This window comes from Peromyscus maniculatus, chromosome 13 (genome assembly GCF_049852395.1).
Source record: "Peromyscus maniculatus bairdii isolate BWxNUB_F1_BW_parent chromosome 13, HU_Pman_BW_mat_3.1, whole genome shotgun sequence".
NCBI lineage: Eukaryota > Metazoa > Chordata > Mammalia > Rodentia > Cricetidae > Peromyscus > Peromyscus maniculatus.
Window position 1 is genome coordinate 42,022,248 of NC_134864.1, and position 25,859 is coordinate 42,048,106.

The 25,859-nt window shown below is 46.0% G+C and overlaps 2 protein-coding genes across 3 annotated transcripts in view; one reads left to right on the plus strand and one right to left on the minus strand.

The window, feature by feature from the left end:
* Window positions 1-10,852: 10,852 nt before the first annotated feature.
* Window positions 10,853-14,073, minus strand: LOC143268307 (uncharacterized). The gene is made up of 3 exons (XM_076550168.1): window positions 13,838-14,073; window positions 13,452-13,699; window positions 10,853-13,157 (listed from the first exon to the last, which is right to left on the minus strand). The coding sequence occupies exons 1-3, from the start codon at window positions 13,851-13,853 to the stop codon at window positions 12,981-12,983; spliced, it is 441 nt and encodes a 146-aa protein (XP_076406283.1). The 5' UTR covers window positions 13,854-14,073; the 3' UTR covers window positions 10,853-12,980.
* Window positions 14,074-14,203: 130 nt separating this feature from the next.
* Marchf4 (membrane associated ring-CH-type finger 4) overlaps window positions 14,204-25,859 on the plus strand; it is a 123,213-nt gene continuing 111,557 nt past the window's right edge. The window contains exon 1 of one of the 2 annotated variants that reach the window (XM_006972227.4): window positions 14,204-16,015. In XM_006972227.4, the coding sequence (XP_006972289.1) occupies window positions 15,524-16,015 (492 nt within the window). In that variant the 5' untranslated portion in view covers window positions 14,204-15,523. The remainder of the gene's footprint in view (window positions 16,016-25,859) is intronic. The other variant, XM_076550167.1, reaches the window with a different exon arrangement.

Genomic DNA, 25,859 nt, shown 5'->3' on the forward strand with positions numbered 1-25,859 from the left:
AAACAATGCTTTGCACTTGGGTTCAAAGTAGCAGGAGAAGCAGCGGAAGGGGGGCGTGTCACTCCAGGAACACCCAAGGCTGGCGGGTTTGAGTTGCTTACTCCACAGGGTGAGCAGAAGTACTGTGACTTTCTCTTGCTCCATTTGGGCAGCCATTTATGTCTTCAGAGATGCTCAGTTGACCTAGGAGAAGAAAAACCAGGGAAAGAAAAGGAGGAGAGAGGGGAGGAGACAGCTGAGAAGGTCGAAGTGGGAAGAAGGGATACAAGGATATCACTTGTTCCCAACCTGGATGACCTCTTTGCCTTGGAAGTTGATCTCTGGGATCCAGAACCCCCAGAGACCCCTGGTCTTGTAGCGTCAGCTGGGTTTGGCCCATAGAGATAAAAAGGGGGGAGAAAAGAGATTGAATTATTTATTTCTGCTTTTCTCTGCCTGACTTGTCAGATTCTGGCAGTGGCTACATTCCACTATTACTTCTGTTGGACACTTCCCCTAAGACATCACTTCCTCCTTTTGTTTCTACAGGTCTAAAGATTATCAGCTCCCTAATGGGACCTTTTTGGGTGACTCAAAACTTCCTATCAGTTCTATTTTTCCTACCTACATATCTGTAAATAGTGCACTAGAAACTACTGAGTATATATGTCACCTGGCTTCTATAAGTTTCTTGAGTGATATAATAGGCAGTTAACAAAGAATCATTCATACTAAATTGTCATAAGAGGGTACCATGTGATTTGCTCATACCCAGTTCTTTTTTTTTTTTTTTTTTTTTTTTCCGATGCAAAACACACAGGGGTTTATTGATAGCAAGCAAGCCCGGGCTTGGTCCATGTCCAACACTCGACACGGTGGGTGGAGGAGGACGGCCCTGAGCTCTCAGGGTGAGGGGTTTTTATTTATTTATTTTTTTTTGTGATATATATTTTTTATTTTACAATACCATTCAGTTCTACATATCAGCCATGGGTTCCCCTATTCTCCCCCCTCCCACGCCCTCCCCTTACCCCCAGCCCACCCTCCATTCCCATCTCCTCCAGGACAAGTCCTCCCCCGAGGACTGTGATCGACTTGGTAGACTCAGTCCAGGGAGGTCCAGTCCCTTCCTCCCAGACTGAGCCAAGTGTCCCTGCATAAGTTCCTGGTTTCAAACAGCCAACTCATGGAATGAGCACAGGACTTGGTCCCACTGCCTAAATGCCTCCCAAACTGATCAAGCCAATCAACTGTCTCACCTATTCAGAGGGCCTGATCCAGCTGGGAGCCCCTCAGTCTTTGGTTCATAGTTCATGTGTTTCCATTCATTTGGCTATTTTTTTTTTCAATAATTGAGTAAAACTGAAATTTATTATATGCCACAGTCGTCCTACGGACCTCCATGCTATATATATATAGCATCTATGGTTCTATGGGTTGTGGTCTGATTGTTCATTTTATATCTAGAATCCACCAATGAGTGAGTACATACCATAACTGTCTTTCTGGGTTTGGGTTACCTCACTCAGGATGATATTTTCTAGTTCCATCCATTTGCCTGCAAATTTCATGCTTTCATTGTTTTTCTCTGCTGAGTAGTACTCCATTGTGTATATGTACCACATTTTTTTCATCCATTCTTCCGTTGATGGGCATCTAGGTTGTTTCCAGGTTCTGGCTATTACAAATAGTGCTGCAATGAACATAGCTGAGCATGTCATACCCAGTTCTTAATGAGTCTAAAGACTAGCCACTCATACCCAATTTTTAGGACCTAGCCCTCTGTGGATGCCTAGTAGTTAAAAGATGGATTTAAGGATGGTTCTTTTGTCTTTCCTTTCAATTCCTTATATCCTCATCTCCCTAGTTTCCAAGCAAGCAAAAAGTGTGTAAATCATTCTGTTATTTTGTCTTTTTTTTTTTTTTTTTTTTTTCAGAGCTGAGGACTGAACCCAGGGCCTTGTGCTTGCTAGGCAAGTGCTCTACCACTGAGGTAAATCCCCTACCCCATCATTCTGTATTTGATAATGGTACTTACTTCTTCTTGTGTGCATACAGTGTGCTAGGTACAGTGCCAAGCACTCCATGTTCTTGATCTCATTTAATTTCAACTATTGTGGAGATATTACTGCTTTCCCTATCTTATAGACAGGCGCTAAGCAACTTGTCCAAGATCAAACAGCTTGTAAGTACTCATGGTAATCAAACCAGTAATCACCAATGTTTTCTATTCTCTTTCCATCTCTCTTTGGAATTAGTGTCTTGTGACCACTTTTGTCAATGTATTGTGACGTCAAGTGATAAGGTAATTCTGGGATGACACATTTAAGAGCCGACATATGATGTTTAATGCCTGATTCTCATGCCACAGAAAGAATGGCTGTATGTGTTACCATGGAGGTGCTGTGGGTTGAGAGAGAGTTGGATTGCTGAGCTACCACATGAGGACTTCAGCCCTGAAGTCACTGAACTTTCACTAACTCAATGTAAAGCCTAATGAATGTCATTGTGATTTTTTTTTTTTAAAAAAAGGGAAATGCAGTGCTATTTGTTACTACAGCAAAACATGACCTATCCTGACCGAAACAATGACTGAGATAAATATCAAGTCTTTCTGAATCATCAATCTGTCTTTAACCGTTGGGCATGTTGCTTTTCTTATTTGTTCATCAAAGAGTTGTCTTGGAAGTGATAACCTTGGAAGAATGAGAGAAGGGTAGAAGAGAAAAGGATACTCATGAGGACATTCTCAGAGGAAGAGTTAGAAAAGGGTGAGTGGGTAATCATGCCTGTTGTTACTAGCAAGAACAGTTTTAAAAAATAAGAAAATTAAAGAGAGTAATCTTTAGAAAAACATTTATAGACAGGGCCTGAAGGATTTTTGATCTTGGCCAGGGAATTAACTGTGGCTGCTATTGGCTGGACATAGTTTTGTAGCCTTCTCCAGGGAAGTGTAAGTGGGAATGGTGTGTGCTTTGGAAGGTAAGCACCAAGCCTCAGTCCTGGAAACAGGACACAGCTTCATCTGGGTCACCATCTCCCTGTGTGGTTTTCCTCTTTCTTAGCTCCGCAAGGACAACCTGTTGGTTTAGGGCTGTTTATTAATCTTAGCTGCCTCCTTCCTTCCAGATCTCTATAGCCATTCTCCAATCCCAAGGATGGACAGAGCAAGCCCTGGTATCTAAGTTTCAAAATAACTAGGTAATGAGGTCAATACATCATGTTAGCTCAAGGCATTTTGGGTAATAAATCACACGTTACTATGAAACTTAAGTTCAGACAGATTACATAAGAGACAGGAGAAGCTGAAATGACTTACTTTTCTCAAGTGAAAAAAAATGCTACTTTCTATTTAAGAAACAAAAGTCTTGATGATGAAGATGGCCCCATCACTCACGTAAGTATTGCTCAGAACAGAACCACTCTGCATTTTGCACTAGCCCGTGCTTTTCTTTATGCACTATGCAAGGTAACTGTGATACACATGTTCTTGTGTCCATTCTCATACAACCCTCTAGCATGGGAATGAACAGACCCACTTTTCTACATAAAGAAAGGCTCTGAGAGGCCAAGAGCATGCCTGAGCATGTGTTATGCGTGTATGCACACCCAGGCACACATACACACACTCCCTGTTCATACCTCAAGTTAGTTCATTGGAGAACATTGGCTAGGCTACTTTTCCCAGCATACATCAATTCAAGAGGTTATGTGAAAGGGGGTGATTTCTAAAAGGACCAGGAAGTAGGGTCTCTACAATACAAAGGGTGAGGCAGCTGGTAATGAAAAGAGGCCATAGTGTTGCTGAGAAAGTTTGAAAACAATGCCTTGCTGGGGAGTTGAAAGACCAAAATGTAGCCGGTTGTTGGTGGAGCACGCCTTTAATCCCAGCACCCAGGAAGCAGAGGCAGGCAGATCTCTGTGAGTTTGAGGCCAGCCTGGGCTACAGTGAGTTCCAGAAAAAAAAAAAAAAGAAAAGAAAAAAAGAAAGAAAAGAAAGAAAGACCGACCAAAATGTATGGTCTGGATGTTGCAGATGAAATCGGCCAAGTTAGGACATTAACGATTGTTAGTTAGGTCTCTGAGTATCTGTAATCATTCTGTTTTTGCAGATTTCTGGGGTGCAGAGGTTGTGACCCATAATTGATGCTGGGCATCAAGTGGTCTCTGGCTGTGTCGGTGCTTGGGGTCAGGGTCGCTGTAGTCATAATGGAAAAAGCCGGCTGTGAGTGAGTGCCGTGTGCCAGACACCATGCGAAGTAATCTGCATTCATTTTCTCCTTTACTCTTTATCAAGCTCTATGGGGTTGGCTCATTTTGTTTGCAAATGAGGAAACAACACAGAGACATTAAGTACAGTGACCAAAACGAAAAATTCAGAATTACCAGAATCAGGGCTTAACACTCCCCTCCCTGTGAACCAACAGAGTTTGGAGATGGGTCTCATACACTATGCACTCTCTGGACTACTTTATAAGACTATATCCTGAATTTGAATCAGCAGCTTTCTTACACTGGGGTATTTACTTATATGCAGTACATGAATCCGAAGTGGATAGCTTAATGAATTTTTAACCAATATCCATGTAATAGCTTTCTATTTCAGTAATTAGCTAATCTGAACAGGTAAAATGCTAAATATACAGAACTACTGTTGCAATAAAAATTAAAAAACCTCCATGTAATGTTATTTAGATCACAATCACAGAGAATGCATTGGTATAACATACACTCTTGTTACAAATGATAGAACCCAAAAGTCTTCATGGCCTAGATTGTGAAATCAGATGCTCAAAATATGTAAAGTGTCTAAGTTAGCATGTGATAGGTCATTATTTGTGTTTTTGTTAATTATTTCCAATCTCTTGCACAGATAAACTTTTGTGCTCTCCATATAGGGAAGACCTGTGAATTTCCCACAAGGAGAGGGTATATAATTTCAAGATTTTATTATTGTTATGTAAGTATCTAACAAAAATCAATACTTTTATCTGTCTTGCTATCGATCCACATGTGCACATTGGGTAGTCATTTAAGAAGGCTCTTTTTAAAGCAATGCTGTGTTAAGTGGGCTGTTTGTTAAAATGGGTTATATGTACATGCCTAAAGTTTATAGCATGTGGGTATGTATCACTGTTCATCTGTGAGCTGGGGCCAGGGTGGGGGAGGGGGGACTGAAGTAAATACAGAATATAGTCTGATTAAAGGCTACAAACACACACGTATATGTTCTTCTCAGACACCTGTGATTCCATGCATAGTCCACACGTGACTCAAACAAGTTGATAGGCCGTTAGTGAGGTAGGGTCTGTGGAGGGCTCCTCCCCAGGCAGAACCGAAGCCCGCAGGTTCCGGGACCACTTGGGAAGTGGACAAGTCAGAAGAAGAGCCCTGAGAAGCGTCAGCCAACTTTTTCATAGGAGCCTGACTGAGCACTCAGGCAGCTATTCCCTGAGCACAGTTGGGAAGCAGGTTCCCTCTGGCATGTCCACTGGCTCATTGCAGGCTCACTGAATATTTAATGATACCACTCGCCTTCCCAGAAGGAGCTCAGGAAGGCGTGCGCTGCAGGGCTGGGGTGGATTGGAAGCAGGCTGGCCAGTGTCGTCATCCCAGAAGCACCTCCAAACTGGAAACCCTGAGAGAGAGTTCGAAGCTGGGGAGGCAGCAGGGCAGGGACAAGAGGCCAGGTCCCAGGGGGGAGCCTTAGAGAGGAAGAAAAAAATGCTGAGCTGGTATCAGATGGTATCAGGTGACCATGCTATGCTGTGAGATGGATACTGAACACTTATTTTCTGCTCCCATGGAAGAACTCAGCTCAGATGCAGGGCCACACAAGGCCCGTGGAATGGTGAAGCCGGAGGAGAACCACATTTCTTCATTTTTTTGTTCTCAAATAAGTATTTTACAGACTGAGGAACTGGAGCATTGGTTACAGCCAACCTCTGGAGTCACATAGACATGTACTGGTTATTCCCTAGTCAGCAACCCGAGTGATCTCTCGGATGGGTTCTCTACCCCTGAACTACATCCTCTAGACATCCAAGTGATCTTTGAAAGGCTCAGCTCCATTGCTTTAAAGCCTTGATGGTTTCCATGTTCCCGTGGAATGAAATGTGGATTCACTTCCCATTACTAAATGTCGTTACTTAGGGTTCTTGCACTGTACTCTCATTTCATCCATTTCCCTCCCAAATCACCTGACCTCCAACTAGCCCTCTCTCCATTGCTCTAAAGTGTCACCATTCCCACCTTTGCGTGGGGACTGCCCTATTGGAACTCTCTGACTCAGGTCTTCTTTGGAAGGGGGGGGGCAGTTCGAGACAAGGTTCTCTGTGTGACCCTGGCTGTCCTAGAACTCGCTCTGTAGACCAGCTGGCCTTGAACGCACAGAGATCCGCCTGCCTCTGCCTCCCGAGAGCTGGGACTAAAGCTGTGCACCACCGCCGTGTGGCTCAGATCATCTTTTCATTGGTTTCTTCTCCCTCTTTGCATCTAAACTCAGGGATTGTTTCTATTTCCCCCCATCAACACACATACCACTGAATCATTCCCCATCACATTTCTCTGTTTATATTCTTCATAGCGCTTGTCACTAGAGGAAATTAATGTATTCTACTTATTTTGCTTATTTGTCTCTTTTTCACACTGGGCTATAAACTATAAGAGGTCACAGACAGAATTATGTCTTGCTCTCTGTTGTATTCCTATCCCTGGGAATAGCATAGACTTCCAGTTGCAAACAAGCAGATCTCTATTTAACACCTTCCGCACTTCACTACATCGCCTCTGGCTGATGATGATTTGAACATCACTCTGTCCTTGTGTCTGGAGATAATGTGAACTCACGCGGGATTGCAGCTAGCCCTCAGCGTGGTGGTTGATAACTGGAGGGTGAGAGCGCGGCTCTGTGCTTGTTGTTCAGAGTTGTGGTTTTGAAAATTAGAGAAAAGCCACCTGTCTGAGATTTGTCCAAGGTCAGGGTAGAAAACCTGGGCACAGTGACTGATGCTGCATGTCTTTATGTATAAGTTATCACTTGTGGTATAATAAATTATTCCCACACTCAGTGCGGTCTTCTCATTTAGGGACACTTTTTCGGTTCACTAGAAATTCATCGAGAAATATGGCATAGGGTGACATGAATGAAGAGCAGAAAAAGGACCAGGAATTAACATCCATTTCAAATTACTCCTTGTCAGTGGCTAGGGATATCGGTTAAGATGAGGCCTGAATATAGCTGGGAACCCTTATGATCCATAAGTAAAAGAGATCCATGCTTATAGTGACGATGAATGTGGTGATGGCGGGAGCAAGGCATTCCACAAATATTTACTGAGACCTACTGTGAGCCACCATTGACTAATGCACACCGGCGTCAAAATAAGGACAACCCAAACCCTGCCCTCGAAGTCTGAATCCCAAAAGGAGGTTTGGAGAAAATGACACTAGGTTCCCTTCTCATGAGCTCTTAGTCATTTGAGACTTAATCTCTGCCATCAGCTTCAACAAGAGCTTTTCAAAACTTCCTTTTGTTCCCAGATGTTCAGTCTGGTGCCTGTTCAAAGATGGCGTCGGATGGAGAGGGAGTCCTCTGCATGTGTTGGGGGTGGTGGGTGGAGAGGGAGTCCTCTGCACGTCTCCCTTCACCTGTCATGCACCCCTTCCCTCCTTCCTGCCCCCCCTCCCATGCTATATAAGCCTTGCTGAGGAGAATAAAATTTGCAGCTTGATCAGAACCCTGTCTTGCTGTCTTCCTTTGTGTCTCCCCGTCCCTTTCATTCTCTCCCACAGGTGGGTCGCCCCCATTGACACCCCGCTGGCCGGGGCAGGAGTCCTCTGTGTGTGTTGGGGGTGGTGGGTGGAGAGGGAGTCCTCTGTGTGTGTTGGGGGTGGTGGGTGGAGAGGGAGTCCTCTGTGTGTGTTGGGGATGGTGGGTGGAGAGGGAGTCCTCTGTGTATGTTGGGGGTGGTGGGTGGAGAGGGAGTCCTCTGCGTGTGTTAGAGGTGGGCAGTGACAGAGTTCAGAGAGTTTGAAACAGTTCTGATGCTTTAAAGATATATACAAGTTTGGGATTCAGGCTCAGCTAAGCTGGACCCTCTGGTTCAGGCACCATATCTACTTTTGTAAGGTAAGCCAATTCCGACATCATATCAAAGCTCAGCTGAGGAAGGATCCATTTCCAAGTTCACTTACATGGTGGCTGTCAGGAGTCAGTCCATGGCTGATGACCTTGGTTTCTCTGGCTGCTGAAGAGCAGATACTTTCTGTTTCTTTTTCTTTCTATTTTGGGGGTTGGGGGGGTGAAGGGTTGGTTTTTCTTTTTCTTTTTTTTTTTTCAGAGCTGAGGACTGAATCCAGGGCCTTGCACTTGCTAGGCAAGCACTCTACCGCTGAGCTAAATCCCCAACCCCAAGGGGTTGGTTTTTCAAGACAAGCTTTCTCCTATATCAGTTCTGGCTCTCCTGGAATTGCTTTGTAGACCAGGCTGGCCTCGAACTCACAGATATCTGCCTGCCTCTGCCTCCCGAGTGCTGGGATTAAAGGCGTGCACCACCACCTGGCTTACTTTCTGTGTCTTATCATGAGACCCCTCTGTAGCTCACAAGAGACAGAGAATAAGTGCAACTATAGAGAATGTCTTTGCATGCTGACCTCTGAAGTAATACTCCATCTCTGTTTACATGTAGTAAAAACCAGTCACCAGGCCCATCCACACACCAGGCCATGAATCTTAGGAGGTGGGGCTCAATGGGGACATTTAGACATTCTCTGCCCTAAGTTAGCTTGACTTTTGAACTGTCTCTTGACTTGATCAACTACAGTGTAACAGACAAATAACTATGTAAGGATTCCACATGGCACCTAGGAATTTAATTAAAAGCTGCACTCTGTTGCAAGAGTCCAGGTTCAGGATAACTCCTTGTAGGATCTCAGTTCTGTAGCTCACCAACTGCACGAGCTTTGATTGGTTTCTTCAAGCCAAAATTTGAAAATAAAGGCTATTACCTAAGAAATAGTGAGAGTTAAGAAAAAAAAAATCAAGTCAGCTACCATGGTTCAAATCTGTCATCCCAACATTTGAAAGCTGAGGCAGGAAGATAAAGAGTTTGCAGAAGGTCTAGCTTACAATAGTGGGTTCAAGGTCAGCCTGGGCTACAGTGGAAACCCTTTCATTAAAAAAAAAAAAATCACTTTAGTGACACTTGTCCAAATATATGTTCCTAGGTTGCTCTGCAAGAAATTCTTTTTCAGTAGATTTGGAAGTAGTCTCTACGAATTTTTTCTTCCTCACTTCCTCCCTCTCTCCTATCTCTCTTTTTCCATCCCTCCCTTTCCTCCCCACTTCCTCCCTTACCCCCCCCCCTTTCTTCCTGACACTATGTTCTATGTAGCCCTGGATGGTCATGAACTCACAGGCCTGCCTCCACTTTTCAGGTACTGGGATCACAAACGTGTGCCGCCATGCCCAGGGAGAGTTCATCTGTTTTTCTTTAATTTTTTTTAGATCTGTTTATTTTATGCACACGAGTGTTGTGCTGCACGTATATATGTGTGTATTTCATGTGCACGCATGGTGTCTGGGGAGGCCAGAAGAAGGTATTGAATCCCTTGGAACTGGAGTTATGGATGGTTGTAAGCCACCGTGTGGGTGCAGGGAACTGAGTCCGAGTCCTCTGCAGGAACAAAAAGTGCTCTAAATCTCTCCCGGATCCTTTTCTCCAGCTCCAAGAGTTTCTGTGTTTTTATTTCTTAAATTATTCTTTCTCTCTCCCCTCTGTGTGCATGTGTGATGCGCGGGTACATATGTGAACGGTACATGCATGCGTATCAGAGGACACCTTTACATGGATTCCAGGGGTTGAACTCACGTTGTCAGGCTTATGCAGTAAACACTTTACCTCCTAGGCCATCTTGCTGGTCCCAAGAATTCCTATTTTTAAATGAGTATTCTAAGTACCTATGAAGAGGGTGTCTGGTCCTGTATAGAATAGATGTTAATAATTTGCATATTAATAGAAATTCTGCCAATTATTATGCATTTGAAGACAGTCAATGAAGATATTGCAAAATTTGGAAAACAAATTATAGGAAAGATTAGAATACGGATGAATTATGTATAATACTCATTTGCTGTGTGATCTAGTGCTCAGAGCGCTCCAATTCCTGTAAAACCTCCTCTGTCTTTGGCACACTCTGTCTAGGCAAATAAGAAACAACAGCCAGGCTGGAGGCCCTTGGAGCTTCCCTGTTCAGAGAATTAAGCACTGCAGCCTCTCAAATGAGTCATTTTGGATCTCTGGGGGTCCTAATATTTCTTCCTAGACTATTCCACGAACCTCTCATTCCTTCACTCTTCTTGAAATTCATATGACCCCAGCATCTTTGTGTGCATTGAAATATATCTGAAAACAACCTCATTTAAAAGAATAAATCCATTAAGGAGCTGAGAACTTTCTGGCGTGAAATGAAAAATATTGATTGCTTCCTACCTGTTAGTAATGAAATCCCATCCAGTTAATTAACCTGCTCAGCGATAAAGTTTATTTTTGCCCTTCACCTTCGGTTCCAAATCTTTAAAGCCATTAAAACAAGTACCTGGTCAATGAGTAAATCTTCTCACAGTGAGGCATTTAGAACCTTCTGGAATCTGGCGCCATTCACCTTTCCGCCTTTACATTTAGCTGCTTCCAGCTCAGCCGAATGAAAGGGCTGACGTAGTGTGTTCCTGTTGCCAAGAATTACTTTCTTCTTCTGAATTCCACATCTTTTAACTCAGTTTGGATGCCATTTCTTGAAAAAGGCTTTCCCAGAACTCTGGCACCCATCCCCACCTCCCCCAGCCTCTTCCCACCTCTTCTAATCCCTGCTAAACTGTAGGTATTACCTCCCTATCCTGAACACTCCTGAAACTTTTTATACTTGGGTAGCGCTTATTGTGTGCCTTACATTATGATTATGGGTGTATTTCTAGTATGGGACTCCCGGGGATGCCATTCTAACCAATTCATTTTTGTGTTCCTGTGTCTTCCAACACCATTCCTTACCTATGATTGGTGTTCAGTAAATGTTTTCTGAATGTTTAAATGGAGACCCATTGATTTAACATTTTCTTTATGGTTGTTTTTCCTCTCGAGGCTCATGATTCAGCAGTAACATAGAGGGAGTCTAATTCAGTGAGATGTTCTTCAGGATTTGTTTTACATTCTAAACAGAATTCACAAGGATCTGTCTTTCTAGAGACAATCCAGTTGTGTCCCCGCCCCCATCATTAGCAGCTTTCTGTTTACAGATATCTTTCACGTGCAGGGGCAGGGTGGCGCAAAACAGTCTGAACATAGAGGCTCCAAATCTCCCACCTCCCGCCGCATTTTACTACACAACACGATTGGAATGAGCATTTCATGGGGATAAAACCTTAAAACTCAATTTTAGGTGCGACGGGTACTCAGTCGTGTTCACACTGATGGGGAGAAAGACATAGCTTCACTGAAAAAGGGCCATCGATCTGCTCAGTCCTTTCCCTGATCACCAGCTGGACTTCAGGAGCTGCTGATAAAAATACAGACACTGGTCCATTCAAGGAGCTCTAAGTCAGATGAAGGGAAACAAACACGTGATGAGGTCAGTTTTATAGAGAGTGACCTCCACAGTGCCAGAGGCAGATCCAGGGTGGTGTAGAGTATAGATGCTTTCAAAGAGTTCATTTTGCAGCAGCGTTCATACACATATCAATAATCTAAGCATTACTTTATAGTTATTAAAACAGTGGCATTCTTTTTATTACATTTATTTCTTTATTGTGTGTGTGTGTGGGGAGCATGTGTGTGCCACGGTACACACATGGAGGTCAGAGAAAAACTTGCAGGAGCTACATCTCTCTTTTCACTAGGGATCCCTGGGATCGAACTCGGGTAGGTCAGGCTTGATGGTGAACACTTTCACCTGCTGAACCATCTTGCTGGCCTGGCATCAATTTCAAATCCTGACTTTGAGCAGGATCTCGGCAATCACGTCAGCTGCTGGGACATGATTTAGCCAAGCAGCCACGCTTGGTTGACCAAGACCTAGATATAGGCCTTTGCTCCCTAGGGCTCAAGGGAATGAATCATTCATGGAGACACCAACAAAAGGGGCAGTTTTCTTATGATTCATTGAGCTGAACTTCATGCCAATGATATTCTGGTGTGGTGATTTTACATTCTACTCTGTCTATAGCTTTGGAAATTCTAAATGCATTAGCATAATTAGCTCAGCTGTGTTGATGACTCACTGGAGTGTGTTCTCTTAAGTCTGTGACCCTATAGGAGTGACGGGGGTGGGGTGGGGGGGGCAAAGAGAAATTCTAAATTATAAATGTCCGAAGTCTGCAGATGTAAACACTGAGTATTTATGCAGCCTTTTTAAAAATTTCCTTCTCTTTTGGGTTCTTTGCATTTAGAGATACTCTTCTGCTCATTAGAAATTCCACCAGAAGGGTGGGCAGGGCAATACAAGTCAGAGGAGGAAAAGGTAGAGGAAATTCAAATCAATTTCAAAGTTCTCCTTGCTGGTGGCTCTGTGGGAGACTTAGATGGGGGGAAATTAGGGATATAGGTTAGCATGAGGCTATATCATTGCCCTGGTTTCTTATGACTCACAGCTGAAAGAACATGGTGGCTTGGAGTGAAGTTGATTGTGATAATGGTGGCCATAAGTCATTAACAAATATGTACCTCACCTCAAGCCATTGGCTTAGGCATATGGGATCAAAATGAACCCAAAACACAACAGAGAGAGAGGGAGGGGAGGGAGGGAAGGAGAGAGAGGGAGAGAGAGAGAGAGAGAGAGAGAGAGAGAGAGAGAGAGAGAGAGAGAGAGAGAGAGATCCTTCCCCGTTGCAGTTTAAATTCTAGGAGGTGAAGTTGCTTGCAGGTTTAAATCCCTTTTCTCATGAGGTCTGAGTCATGAGAGATTTAATCTCCAGCAGGTCCCAGCTTCGATATGGAAGTCACAAAACTTTATCTTTTCGAAAGCTTCCAACGTGGCATCTCCTTTAAGGGCTTGTAGTGAAGAGCACCACGGATTCTGGTTAAGAGGCAGCTGTGCCGGGTGTCTGTGTGTTGAGGTTTAAGTGGTGAGAAGGTACAGTGAGCAGGCAGCCTATGAATAGTACTGTCCACCCGGATCCTTTCCAGCTGGGGGAAGATGTGGGAGTTAGTACGCGCATCACTCCACCGTCCAAGTTCCCATTCCGCCTCTTTCACTCTTCACTGCCTCCTCCCTCCTCTCCTAAATCCCTCCTTCTCTTCGTTACCTCCCTTTCCCCTGGTTCCTCCCCGATCCTCTTCCATCAAACAGTTCCCTCTCCTCCTCTGGCTCGGTCTCTTTCGCTCTCATCTCCTTTTCCCTCCTCCATCCCTCCGCGGCGTCTGCGTCAGGCCCCCACTAGCGTGACGCGCGCGGGGTCTGGGTGGGAGCTGTCCACTCACCCAGGTGCTGAACGCAGCCGCGGCTTCCCCGGCCGCGCGGGTGGAAGTCGCCGGGTGCCTTCTCCGCTCCGAGAAGCTTGTTTCCAGTCCTCGGACCGTCAGCCTACCGCCCCGGCACCTCCCTTCCAGCACCACCCCTTTGGGAACTGAGCCAGGGGGGCAGCAGTCGCGGCGGCGGGTGCTGAGCAACGGCGGAAGACAACACCTGGCAGCAGGCTGGAATCTGATTTGCTTCCTTTTCGGCTTTTCTAAGAGATAAATTTATATACGGTTCTGAGGAGTCTCCAGGACCAAGCTGGAGCCAAGTGCCGCCTGCCTGACCATCTCGGCCACACCGTCTCTGTTCCCCGTCCCCACCTTCGGCTGACACCGCCAACCAGCCTTACCTCCGTGCATCTGCATCTGCGAGGAGAGGTAGCAACAGCAGCGAGCCCAGCCAGCCAGAGGCAGCCGGAGGAGGGAGGGGCGGCGTGGGGGTGGGAGCAGAGAGCCGGCCGAGGCCGCCCTAGGTGGGGGAGCGGGGGCAGAGCTGCCGACAGGACCTGGCAGTCGCCCTCCTCCGCCCCCACCCGCCAGAAGCACTCTTTCCTGATTATCTGAGAACTGAATTGTTCCATTAGTATTATTATTATTTTTTTTTAATTCTCCCCCATCACTTCCCCACCGCCCCTACCCCCACGCGCCTGCCTTGTCTCTGGTTGCATGGCAGCACTGCCCGGGAGCGGGGGCCCAGGGCCGGCCCCCCGGGAAGGAAGAGGAGGAGGATCATGAAGCCTGGAGTCGCGACCACGCTGGACCGCGGGCAGCAGCCGCCAGAGGACCAGCCGGAGCAGCCCCCGCCGGGGAGACACCAGGACGCCGATCAGCGGTCGCTTCTGCCGCCACAGCAGCAGCGCCGGTCGCGTGCAGACCCACAGCAGGAGGAGGAGGAGGACGACGACGACAGCGACCCCGAAGAGGACGAGGAGGAGGAGAAAGCGAGGCCACTTTCCAGCCCGGACCTGCCTGTCTTCCAGCCCTGGAACCTCGCCTGAAGGGACCTTTGATGGAACCAAGGGGAGGGGCCTCCGATTTACAGACTGCAGCTGGGGTGGGCTGGGGGCTGAGATCATGTAACTATTCCTTTCTCCTGTCCCCTCCCCACGCCCCTCTTCTCCACCTCCTTTCTCTGTTCCATCACCTTCCCTCTCCCAAATACACCCTCCCTCTATTCAGGACCTTAGGCTCTGGAAGGAAGCAGCCCTTCGAGGGTTAAGGATCTTTTTTTCCTACATCCTTTTCTCGTCCACCGCCCTATACCCACCTCTTCTGTGTAGCCTTTTGGCTGCATACGCCAAGCACAAGCTCTTTGCCCAGTTTCACCTGCAACCAGTCTCCCAATCCCTTTCTTAAAAGCTACTCTGGTGCTACTGGGGGTTAATTGCCCCAGTTTTCTGCCCAAGAGAATCAGAACTTCTCCTAACCTTCTCTGCCCCCCTCCCCCATCTTGCCTTCCCCCAACCACTTCTTACTACCTGAGGAAGCCTATCTTTTCTCTCTCTCTCTCACGTGCAATCTTCACTGAGCTGGTTTCCCTAAGCCCAGACCTAGCTGCTCCAAATTTGTGTTATAATCTTCTCCACCCTTTTATGTAAAGGAGATTTACCACAGCCTAGAGATTTGGGAAGAATCTCTCAATCTTTTCCTTGGGAACTTTTAACAATTAGACCTTGGCCATACATCCATGCTTCTTCTATTGCTCTGCTTCTAGTAGTCCTCTGGGGTGAAAGACAGAAAAGAGACAACAGCCAGAATTAAGTCTGAGGTTGGGGTGGGGCTGCCAGGGCAAGAAAAACTTTTCTTTTTTTTTTTTTTTTTTAAACTTTGCATTTTCTTAGGAGCGTTCAGAATCATTGACTCACAGTTGTCAGTCGAGGAGGTAATTTATTTGCTGCGTGGAGGGGTTATAAGAAGAGCCAATAAGAAAGGAGATCCTTCCACAACACAGAAACACTGTGGACCCCAAAGCCCCACCCTATCCACCTCTTCAAAGACTCCAGCTGCCCCTCTTCAGTCCTCTGCTTCCCCATCACATGCTCATGCCCCTGGGTGGGCTGCTGTGGTGCTGCTGCTGTGGATTGTGCACCCCAGCTCCCCAGATGTTGCGCCACCAGGGTCTCCTCAAGTGCCGCTGCCGAATGCTCTTCAATGACCTGAAGGTTTTCCTGCTGAGGCGCCCCCCTCCAGCGCCCCTGCCCATGCACGGTGACCCCCAGCTCCCTGGTGGGGCGGCCAACAACAACACCCTTCCGGCTCTGGGGGCCGGGGGGTGGGCAGGCTGGAGGGGCCCTCGAGAAGCGGTGGGAAGGGAGACCCCTCCTCTGCCGCCTCCACCACCTTTGCCTCCTTCTGTGGAAGATGACTGGGATGGCCCAGCCACAGGGCCACCTGCCTGCCTGCTCAGCAGTACTTCCTCTGAGGAATTCTGTAAGGAGAAAGCTGAGGACTGCTACTCTCTAGGAAGTAGCTTGGACAGTGGTATGAGGACTCCCCTCTGCCGCATCTGTTTCCAGGGACCAGAACAGGTGAGTGCTTTCCATTTCCCCTGCTCTGGTGTGTGGTATCTCCTGGCCATGCAGATGGCCACTTAACTGTTTGCCCCAGGGAACTATTATGCTGTTTCTAGTGTCAGCGATGGTGTTTAGAGTTTCTCAGTGATGTTTCTTGTGGTGAAGCTTGACCAATAGGTGCCTGAGGGAGCTTGTTTGGTAACTAGCTCAGTTGCACTTTGATTTTGCACCTCCCCCTCAATGCAAGTCTCTTTAATTCCATGCCCAAACTTCCAGAAGCACTCAGAACAGAAGATCCAGAAGCAATGAAGTGACTCAGAGGGACCTTCATGGTTGTTGCTAAAAAATACTTTCAGTTGGTGTCTTGCTTGTAAATCCTCACCCCAGCCCATATTCAACTCTACCTTCAAATTTCTTCCTTTTCTGAAATTGTGCCAAGATTGTGTTCTCCCTTCCTATTCTCATAGAGTGAAGTACAAAAGTCTTGTTTGTTTGTTTTTTCTTTTTTCTTTCTTTCTTCTTTTTTTTTTTCCTTTGCGGCTACCTCAGTTTGCCAAGACACTTCTTGGCGATCTTGCATTTTCCTGTGTTGGAAGCAGATACTCTAAGCCAGAGTGAGTTTAAGGGACATTAGGAAAGAATCTTGCCAGATCTAGTCTCCTTCCCTTTTCTTCCCTTCTGCTTTCCCCATCCATGCCATGGGATGGAGAAAAAAATTTTTTTTTCTAAGTCAGGCAGGTTCTCCCTTCCTTATCTATTCAGATTTCCACAGACAACCCTCTTATTACTCCACCAACTGTCTTGTGTTCACAACACTGGGTAGATGTGCTAACTCACAACAGCCCTGAATTGTGAAAACACATAAGGAACAGTCCCAGGGCTCACCTGGAAATCAGGTCTCCTTAGTGATGCGGGAGAGGGGACGTTTGATAGGGATGTGGGCGGGGTACTGTTCACCTCTGTGACCTCTTCAGCGGAGAGATTCTGGGTGTTCTTGAATAGGTGTCAATGAAGTAGGATGCCACGTTGATGCTCCTGGCAAGCCCCCCCCCCCCCCCCTGCTTACTCGGTGAGATGCAGGCTTAGCTGACATTTTCATTCATTTTTCTTCTCTTGTCTCTGAATGGGCAAAACCCTTAGGGACCGGGCATGCCCTGGGCTACAGCCTAGGCATTATGAAAGGAAGAAGTGAATAAGGATCTCTGAGAGACCAAGGGTTGGGCTCCTCCTTCATATCACTATGATTACCTGAAGCCACAAATGATATGCTGGTGGGTGAGCAGGTCCAGGTTGCCCACTCGGTGCCTTTCTTCTAGCACATTGCTCCAGTGCCAATTCTGAACTTCTGTAGAAGGCATGTGGGTCTGTGGCTAAGAGCAAAGATGAGCCTGACTTTGGGTCAGGATTTGTCTCATTCAAGGACCTCAGCTTTTCCAAAACATAGAGTGATTTTGCTTATTAACTTCCTAAAGTATTTCTTCCTTCTCCCATATGGGCTGGCACATGTGTGCATATCACAGGGGCTGTTGGAAGTGTGCCTTTTGGCAAGAGCTCTCTTGTCTCTAAAAAACAGCAAGTCTTGGAACATGTGCTAAGATAATATTTCACCTGCTGTGAAATATTCTTCAAATAACTTTATGCCTCTGGGCCGCAATTCCAATTTCCACGAGATAACACTTGCTTTCCATATCCTTTCTTTGTGGGAGAGCCCAGAAGTGTAAAAATACCTTGTAAGGGATTAACATATTATTAACATGTTTTTCGATCATGGAAAAGCTGCATTTTATTAGAAAAGGGAAAAAAAAGGGGGCGGGGTCATTAGTAATATTCTAAAATGCCCTCTCGTGGCACAAGATCTGCTCAAGGATTGGGAACTTTTATTGTTGTTCATCACCTTTACTATATGTTATAAATGGAATGCTGAATAAAAAAGCTAACATCACTAGAGGAATGGGATCTCTTATTATGTGTGAGGGGCTGTGTCTTCATTGAGATAGGACCAAATAAAACACTTCTTAAAAATGATTATCATGGGTCAGGCGGTGGTGGCACACGCCTTTAAACCCAGCTCTTGGCAGGCAGAAGCAGGCAGATCTCTGGAGTTCAAGGCCTGCCTGGTCTACAGAGTGAGTTCCAGGACCACCAGGGCTACACAGGGAAACTTTGTCTTGAAGAAAGGGGGAAAATGATTATCATGTTTAGGAGGGTTTACTTGTTGTAGGAGCCAAGGGGTTTTACTGGAATCATGTTATCGTGGTAACAGAACTGTGGGTGTTGTGCTAGATGTGGGGGCCATGGTTTCCCACTTTCTTCTCACCCTTTGTTACGGAATTTCATTGAGGAAGGAAGACAAAGGAGGGAGCTGGGGGAACTCTGGAGAAAGAGAAACGAGAAGAGGTGGGGATAGAAAAGGAGAGAGGGAGATGGAGAAGTGGTCAGGTGGAGATTTCTGTGTTTCAGTTCTGTTGAGAGACAGAGAGACAGAGAGAGCACATTGTCAATCAGTTGTCTCTCCCTGGTTTAGGAGAGCAGTGATCTGAATAGCTGAGTGGCTTGGTTTTTTTTTCCTGTCCAGACAAAGGAACCAAAAACTTACCCTCCCACATACCATGCTCTCATTTGTCAGTACTCTAGGATCCAAAAGACTGACAAAAATAAAGATTTGGTCTCTTCTTGCAAAGTGCTTGGAGTGACGTAGTGAAGGGTTCTGGGAGGGGATTCAAACCCGTTAGGTTCACATTTGCAGGTTTCCACAAAGGACTTTCACCCATTCACTCATGCACTAATGTGGCAAATGGTTAAAAGCCACAGGGTGCTATGGCTCCAGTACTGAGTAAACAAAAGCAGGGGAGATCTCTGCTGTCTTGAAGCTGGCCTTCCAGTGGGGACACAGCAAAGGGCAAGTGAACTAGCAGATGAGCAAGGTGATTCCAGATGGAGAACCATGGTGAAGACAAGGCAGACAAGGCCCTACACAAAAACAAAAATGAGTTAACCATGAATGAAATGGAAGGGATGAGACAAGGACATCCACATCCGATTGGGTGAACAGGAAGAGCCTTCCTAAGAATGTTCCATCCAAGCTGGCACCTAAGCGATGAGGAGCAGGTACAGATCTGGGGAAAGCAGTCTGGCTGCATGAAACAACTAACTCAATCATGCAAGTGTAAGCAGACTTAGAATGTTTGAGAAACAGAGGAGGGGTTCTGGGAGGAGAAGGAAGGGTGAGGTGTGAACAAATGCTTTGAGAACCTGTTGGCTCCATGCTAGAAAGTTCCTGAGTAGCCATTCTCTTCTCTTCTCAGTCATTCCTTCATATAAGACCGTGTTCAAAGCCCCCTGAGAGTGTATGGCAGGGGCTTTTGCATATCCCCTCACTCTCTACTTGCGGCTAATGCCGTCCAATCCTCCTAGAAGGACAGTGCACCATGGTTGGTTAAGCTGAGGCTGCCTGAAGCCAGAAGGCCCTAGTTGGAGTGATGAACTAGTTACATGACCTAACGGTGCCTCAGATTCCTCATTTGTAAAATAATGGCAGCCCCTGCTTTGTAGGATGACTCTGAACACCAAGTCGGTCAATATTACATGAGCAGCTGTGACAATTTTCTGTTATTGTTATTATCGCGCTCACTTGCTTTTGTTAAAGCGTGCTCCAGCTCATAGGCTAGCAGGAGGGCTGGGCCAGTCGTGGATGGCTTATCCTGCACACACAATGCTCTAGGCACAGAGTGCTGTTCCTCTGTTTCCAACACCAAAGTCTTTATTAAGGGCCAGCTAGGCCTGCTGCTTTGCTGAGCAGGGCCTACAGACACACGTTAGATGTGGCCCTGTCTTCTGGGATGTCACAATCTAACCCAGACATCACAGGACCTGACAGAGATCAAGAACACACAGCAGATGAACCTGAGTGAATTTCGTTATTATCCGAACAAGAAAGAGGCAGATTTAAAAACAGCCAGTGGGTTGGATACCTATTCAGAAAGACAGGTATGGAGGACGGTAGGTGGTGGTGGTGGGGGGGGTTTGCTACTTTTCCCCCAATTAGTCAGGAAGGCTTCTCTGTTGCTGCTGAAGACCAAGTGAGAGGAAACAGATTCAGGCTGAAAGGTGGAGGCTAGATAGAAAGCAGCAGAAGAGATGTGAGAAGAGTGTGCCTTCACAGAGATGCAACCACCTGCTGGGCTGGGAAGCTGTGGAATGCTTGGAGGCGGGGCTAAGGGCTAAGGATGCAGTCCGGAGCAGGGTAGGGAGGAGGTGCATGTTTTGGATTTAATGAAAAGCAGGAAACAGGTCTAGAGGAATTTAACAGACTTGGGTGCCTTTCTTGTTCTTTGGGGGCTAGCTTCCTGAGACCTTTGTTCGTAGGGAGCAAGAATAACGAGGAAGGTTTTAGCCAGTGTGGTGGGTTTTTGAACCATAGAATAAAGGGTTTTACAAGGTTCAGGGGGAACCTGCAAGGTACACTGAGAACTCTGGGAAGTGGAGATCCAGAAGAGCAGTTTAGGCCCAGAGGATGTATCTGCACTAGGAAGTGCAATTTGGTTTTATGTCTCTTTGTGTACTTGCTTCATTAATACCTCTTTGCACAGTGAACAAACCCACACCTATTAACTTATGGATCTTAGGCAAAGACGGTAATAGAAGCTCGCATACTGTAGGCTAGAATATTTACAAGTCATAAAGCCAGCTGACAAACTGTTAAATATAGCTCTACCCTCTCAGCCTGACTACTGTGCCTTCAACGCAAGCGAGAGGAAGAATTTGAATGTGTAACTTTCAGATTTGTCTGAATTCTGCATTAGCCGATGGAGATGTCCACAGACCACTCTGATTCTCTTGTCCAAGTTCTGTCCATACCATTCCCCGAACAGTGGCTTCTCACCCTAGTTCTCTAGCCTGGGACTGAAGTTTATAGACCTGAAGAAAGTCTTCCAGGTCCTAGGATCAGGCTCGTCTCTATCTTGGCAAGAACTCCAGGGTCCCAGGAGCACATTCCAGAAGAGGGACATGGTTCCTCAACTTTGCAGACTCCTTCTCTGTGGACAGGTGTTATTGAAGAGGGAATAGCTATTAACCTTCTAAAGCCAGAGACAACTTGCCTGGGTCCAAGGGAGGTGTTATGAAAGGACTATAAGATCCCAGGAGGAAGCAACCAGTGTGTGCTTTTTCCTCGGCACCCTGAGGCCATTAGATCTCAGCTCAGTAAATGGTACTCGCTTCATGCTCAAAATTAAGTGATGAAACGTTTGCTTAAGAGGACATATCCATAGTCTAAATCATTGGGGGAAAAAAAGAGAATGTTTAGGAGAAAAAAAAAACCAACACTACCACCCACTGTTGAAAGGATGTGGTACGAAAGAAGGGCCATAAAGGGCAGTGCTTGGCCAGTGGGGGATCTCCAGGGAAGTCAGTTTGAGTTTTGACCCCTATCAAGTGCATTCTGTCAAAGCTAGGCTGCTTTAGAGAGAAAATTCATAGATGATTGGAGCTAGAGGACTCATGATCCCTTCTCGGTTTGAGAGTTTCAGTTCACAAATGACATTGTTTGGGAGGGTCCAGAGGGATTTCTTAAATCCAAGCAGAAACAAATGACACCCCCATCCTTCCTCAAGGCTTATCTAATGTTGGGACATCTTGTTTCAGTAAACAGAGTATAAGGAGTATTCAAACATGTCCTTGAGAAGCAAATGGACTTTGTCATGTGTTTCTAGGAACCCCAAGATGTTGGTAGTCATATGATTGGTGCAGTCGTGAATTTTCACCATGCACATACCAGGATAAGGGAGCAAACCCTTCACAGCCGATAGGCAAGGCACCACTGTGGCCTGAAGACTACAGGTTCCCACCAGAAAAGCTGGCCACTACCTTCAGCGTTTCCATTGCTGCCTTTTCATTTCTACTTCCATTTGAAGTTCCTACTTAAACTGGAAGGTCCAAGGACCCTTTCTTCATCCTAATGTTCTTCTGAGTCTTCATTATTAATGCTCTAATGGTCTGTTGGGCATAAAGATGTTCAAACTTACAGCTAGGTCCCTGGACATTTTGCCAATTTGTGTATCATTGACATGTACATACTATGCTTGTGAAAATATTAGAGTATGTTTCTGTCTCTTTCTCTCTATCTCTATCTGTCTCTGTCTCTTACACACACACACACACACACACACACACACACACACACACACACACGGCGGGGGGATGGGTTGGGGGAAGACAATTGGTGTCTTGACAGATGTGTAGTACAATTCTGAAATCAAATATCTGTTGATCCTCCACATCAGTGGTTCTCAACATTTCTAATGCTGTGACTCTTTAATACCGTTCCTCAGGTTGTGGTGACCCCCCAACCATAAAATTATCTTCGTTGCTATTTCGTAGCTGTAATTCTGCTGCTGCTATGAATCATAATGTCAATATGCAGGATATCTGATATGCAACCCCTGTGAAAGGTCATTCGACCCCCAGAGGGATTGTGCCCCAGAGGTTGATGTCCAGTAATCTTGTACTTGCCAGTCAGCATCAGTTTGGGAAGGACTGGCTCATTTATTGGGTGTGGCTTCAAGCTCAGCCATTCACACGGAGCGTTACTTAATACAGCTGGGGAGGGGGCAGGAAGTTGTAGAATATGGATTCCAAGGGAGCCCGAGAGAAGATAAACGTGGGGAACAGTGGAGAACATGGTATGTTGGAGAAGCCCAGCTCTGTCCCATGAGTGTGGGGGAGGGAAGGAGGCCAAAGGAAGGGGGCATTCTAGAAGGACTGTTGAAATGAGTGAGCACTTCTGGTTTGGTGGGAAGAAAGCCAAGTTGGAGGGGAGCCTGGATGTGAAGGGGCTGGCCAGTGACTATTGTGTGGCCCAAGCTGCACAGCACTCCCCCCCCCACATACCCTACGATGAACTGTATGCAAGGCAGGCTTTGCATGTGTGTATGGCGTACAGCGCACATTTGAGCCCTCCTTGTCTGGATGTGCAAAGCAGAAGTGGGCATAGACAGCGGAGCTAACCATGTGACAACATGGGATTAATTACATTTTCCAGAATATCTTCTTTGTTCTTTGACGATTTCATATAGACAGAGTATATATTGATGTCATCTACCCCGATAGCCCTTCCCATTCCCCCTGACTGTCCCCCAGAATACCCCCCTCCACTTCATATCTTCTCCTTTTGTGTCTCTCCTGAGTACAATTTGTGTTGCCTGTTGGAATTTTGACTGATCCTATTGGCTTGATCTTGGGTGGGCAACCACAGCAGCCGTGGAGTTCATGAAGGCAATGACCACATCATGTCCAGAAGGCAGCGTCTCAGAGCATGCTCCTTCCATCATCCAGTTCTTACATCCTCCCCATCTCCTTTTCTGCAGAGTACCTTGGGTCTTGAGTTGGATGGGGTGATCCAGGTGTCCCAGTGGGGACAGGCACTCACTCAGCAGTCACTTGTCCTCGGTGCTTTGATCCGTTAAGAGTCACTGTGTTAACTGCTGCCCATTGCAGAGGGCAGCCTCTTTGGCCAAGGTTGAGAACAACGCTAGCCTACGGTATAAACGTAAACATTTAGAAGGCAATTGAACAGCATGTCCATGTAGTGAAAGACCAGCAGAGATTTCCCACTAGAGCCCTGGGGCTCCCGGGCTGTGGGTCTTTGACCAGGGTTATAGTGCCAATTGTGACTTTCCTCACGAGGCAAAGGCCTCAAACCCAACCAGAAAGTGGTTGATGATTCCTTATAACTTGCATATCACTGTTGTACTAGTGGGCACATCTCGCACGGCAGGTTGGTATTGTAGCACTCAGGTTCAGCACCGGCTCATAACACTAATGACTTGTCCCTCCTCATGGCCTTCTTCTGGCTCCACCAAAGGGAGCTAACCAGAATGGAGGAAGTTTTCTGGTCAGTTCCAGCTTGGTTTTTTTCTGTCCTGCAACCCACGTGTGTTATGTCTTCAGCAAAGGGTCTTACTATCAGTTATGGTAAGAGCAATAGCAATAACTTGTGTTGTTTGGGGCATCCCTGGAGTCTCCCTGACTGATAACTTGTAAGGAGATATCCCAGTCGTGGCACTGGGCATTTTCATTTGATAGCCCATGTCTTCTGGGGGAAAATATTGCCAACCCATGCAGGGTACCTGTGTTCAAACTTTTTTAATACTTTATTCATCAATTTACTTATTTATTTATTCATTTATTTATTTATTTTTCTATTTATTTAGAGACACGGTCTCACTATGTAGCTTTGGCTGTCCTGAAACTCACTCTGTACACCAGGCTGGCCTCGAACTCACAGAGATTCACCTGTCTCTGCCTCCCAAGTGTTGGGATTAAAGGCATGCCCCACTACGCCTGGCTTTAATAAAATTTTTAAAGATTCATTTTTTTAAAATCACATGTATGTGCGTGTTCATGTGTGGGTATGTGAACATGAGTGCGGATACCTGAGGAGCCCAGAGGCATTGGAACACCCTGGAGCTGGAGTTACAGATGGTTATGATCCACCTGGCACAGATCTGCATCTTCTGTGAGAACAATGCACGATCTTAACTACAGATCCATCTCTGCAGCAATTCCCCAATTGCACTTTTATAATCAGCTTAACAGACTAGTGGGTTTCCAAAAATGTTTTTCTACATTCTTAGACTCGGTCGACCCACTCTCCACCATCTCCTCTCCCTGTCCCACTGCCCCAGTTCCCACTTAAACCTTGAATCCCCAGGATCTCTTCTCTAGTTTCACATCACGCGTGTACTATTAGACCCTCACACCTGAAAGCCTCTTCCCTAACCTCCCTCACAAGTAAACAAGCAAATCTAAAATTTCAAAGCTAGCATCCACATATGACAGAACATGTGGCATTTGTCTTACCTGGGTATGAATTACATTTTGAGTACCAGGTAGATGCCATCAGGAAAAGAGATGGAGGATCTGAAAATATAGTCTCTACCTAACTCTAGGATCCAAAGAGTTACCTCTTGCCCCATAAAAGGGTAACCAGGTCCTAGTTTTTAACTCAACTAACTGCTCTCATGAGGATTTCTTTTCTTTCTCTTTCTTTTTTTGGGGGGAGGGGGCAGGTGAAAAAATGGGTGAAGTCTCTCTACATAGCCCTGGCTGTTCTGGGACTCACTCTGTAGACCAGGCTGGCCTCAAACTCACAGAGATCCGCCTGGCTCTGCCTCCCGAGTGCTGGGATTAAAGGCATGCGCCACCAAGCCTGGACTCATAAATATTTATCTAGGCTGTGTGAAGTTGGCAGCTAAAGCTAACTAGGATAGATACTAAACTCTTTCCTTGTTGTACCGGATTAAGGGAAATAGTAAAAACAGTTAGCAGTACTGGGTTACACGACAGGCCAAATACTCAACACTAATCTATAAAATTTCAAGTCATCTACAAAATTACTGTGGAAGACAGACCACATTATTCTCCTCATTTATAGAGAGGTTAATTTGAATGTGATGGAAGAGAATCAACATCTACAGAACCCTCTTGAAGCTACTGCCATCGTGGCTAAGACATGACTCTGTACGTAGTAGGAGCTTCGTGATTGTTGATTCTTTCTCCTTCTTCCTGGAACACATTCATTCCACGTTAATAACGCTATCTGTGGTCCCTAGTACATGCCTGGTAGAAAATACATTTGTGAGTGTCTGTGTATCTGTTCACTCACGGGCGTAAATTAAAATTCCAAACATGGAGCCTATAGATAATTTCTTCAGAGGCCCAACCAATTTAATTTTCTGATATTGTAAGGACAAATACTGATGATTATTGTCTTAGCAATCGTAGTAATCATTACCCTGGCTGGAGGCCACATGGCCAGAATCACATTTTCCTCATTCTTTTTTTTTTTTTTAACCACCCC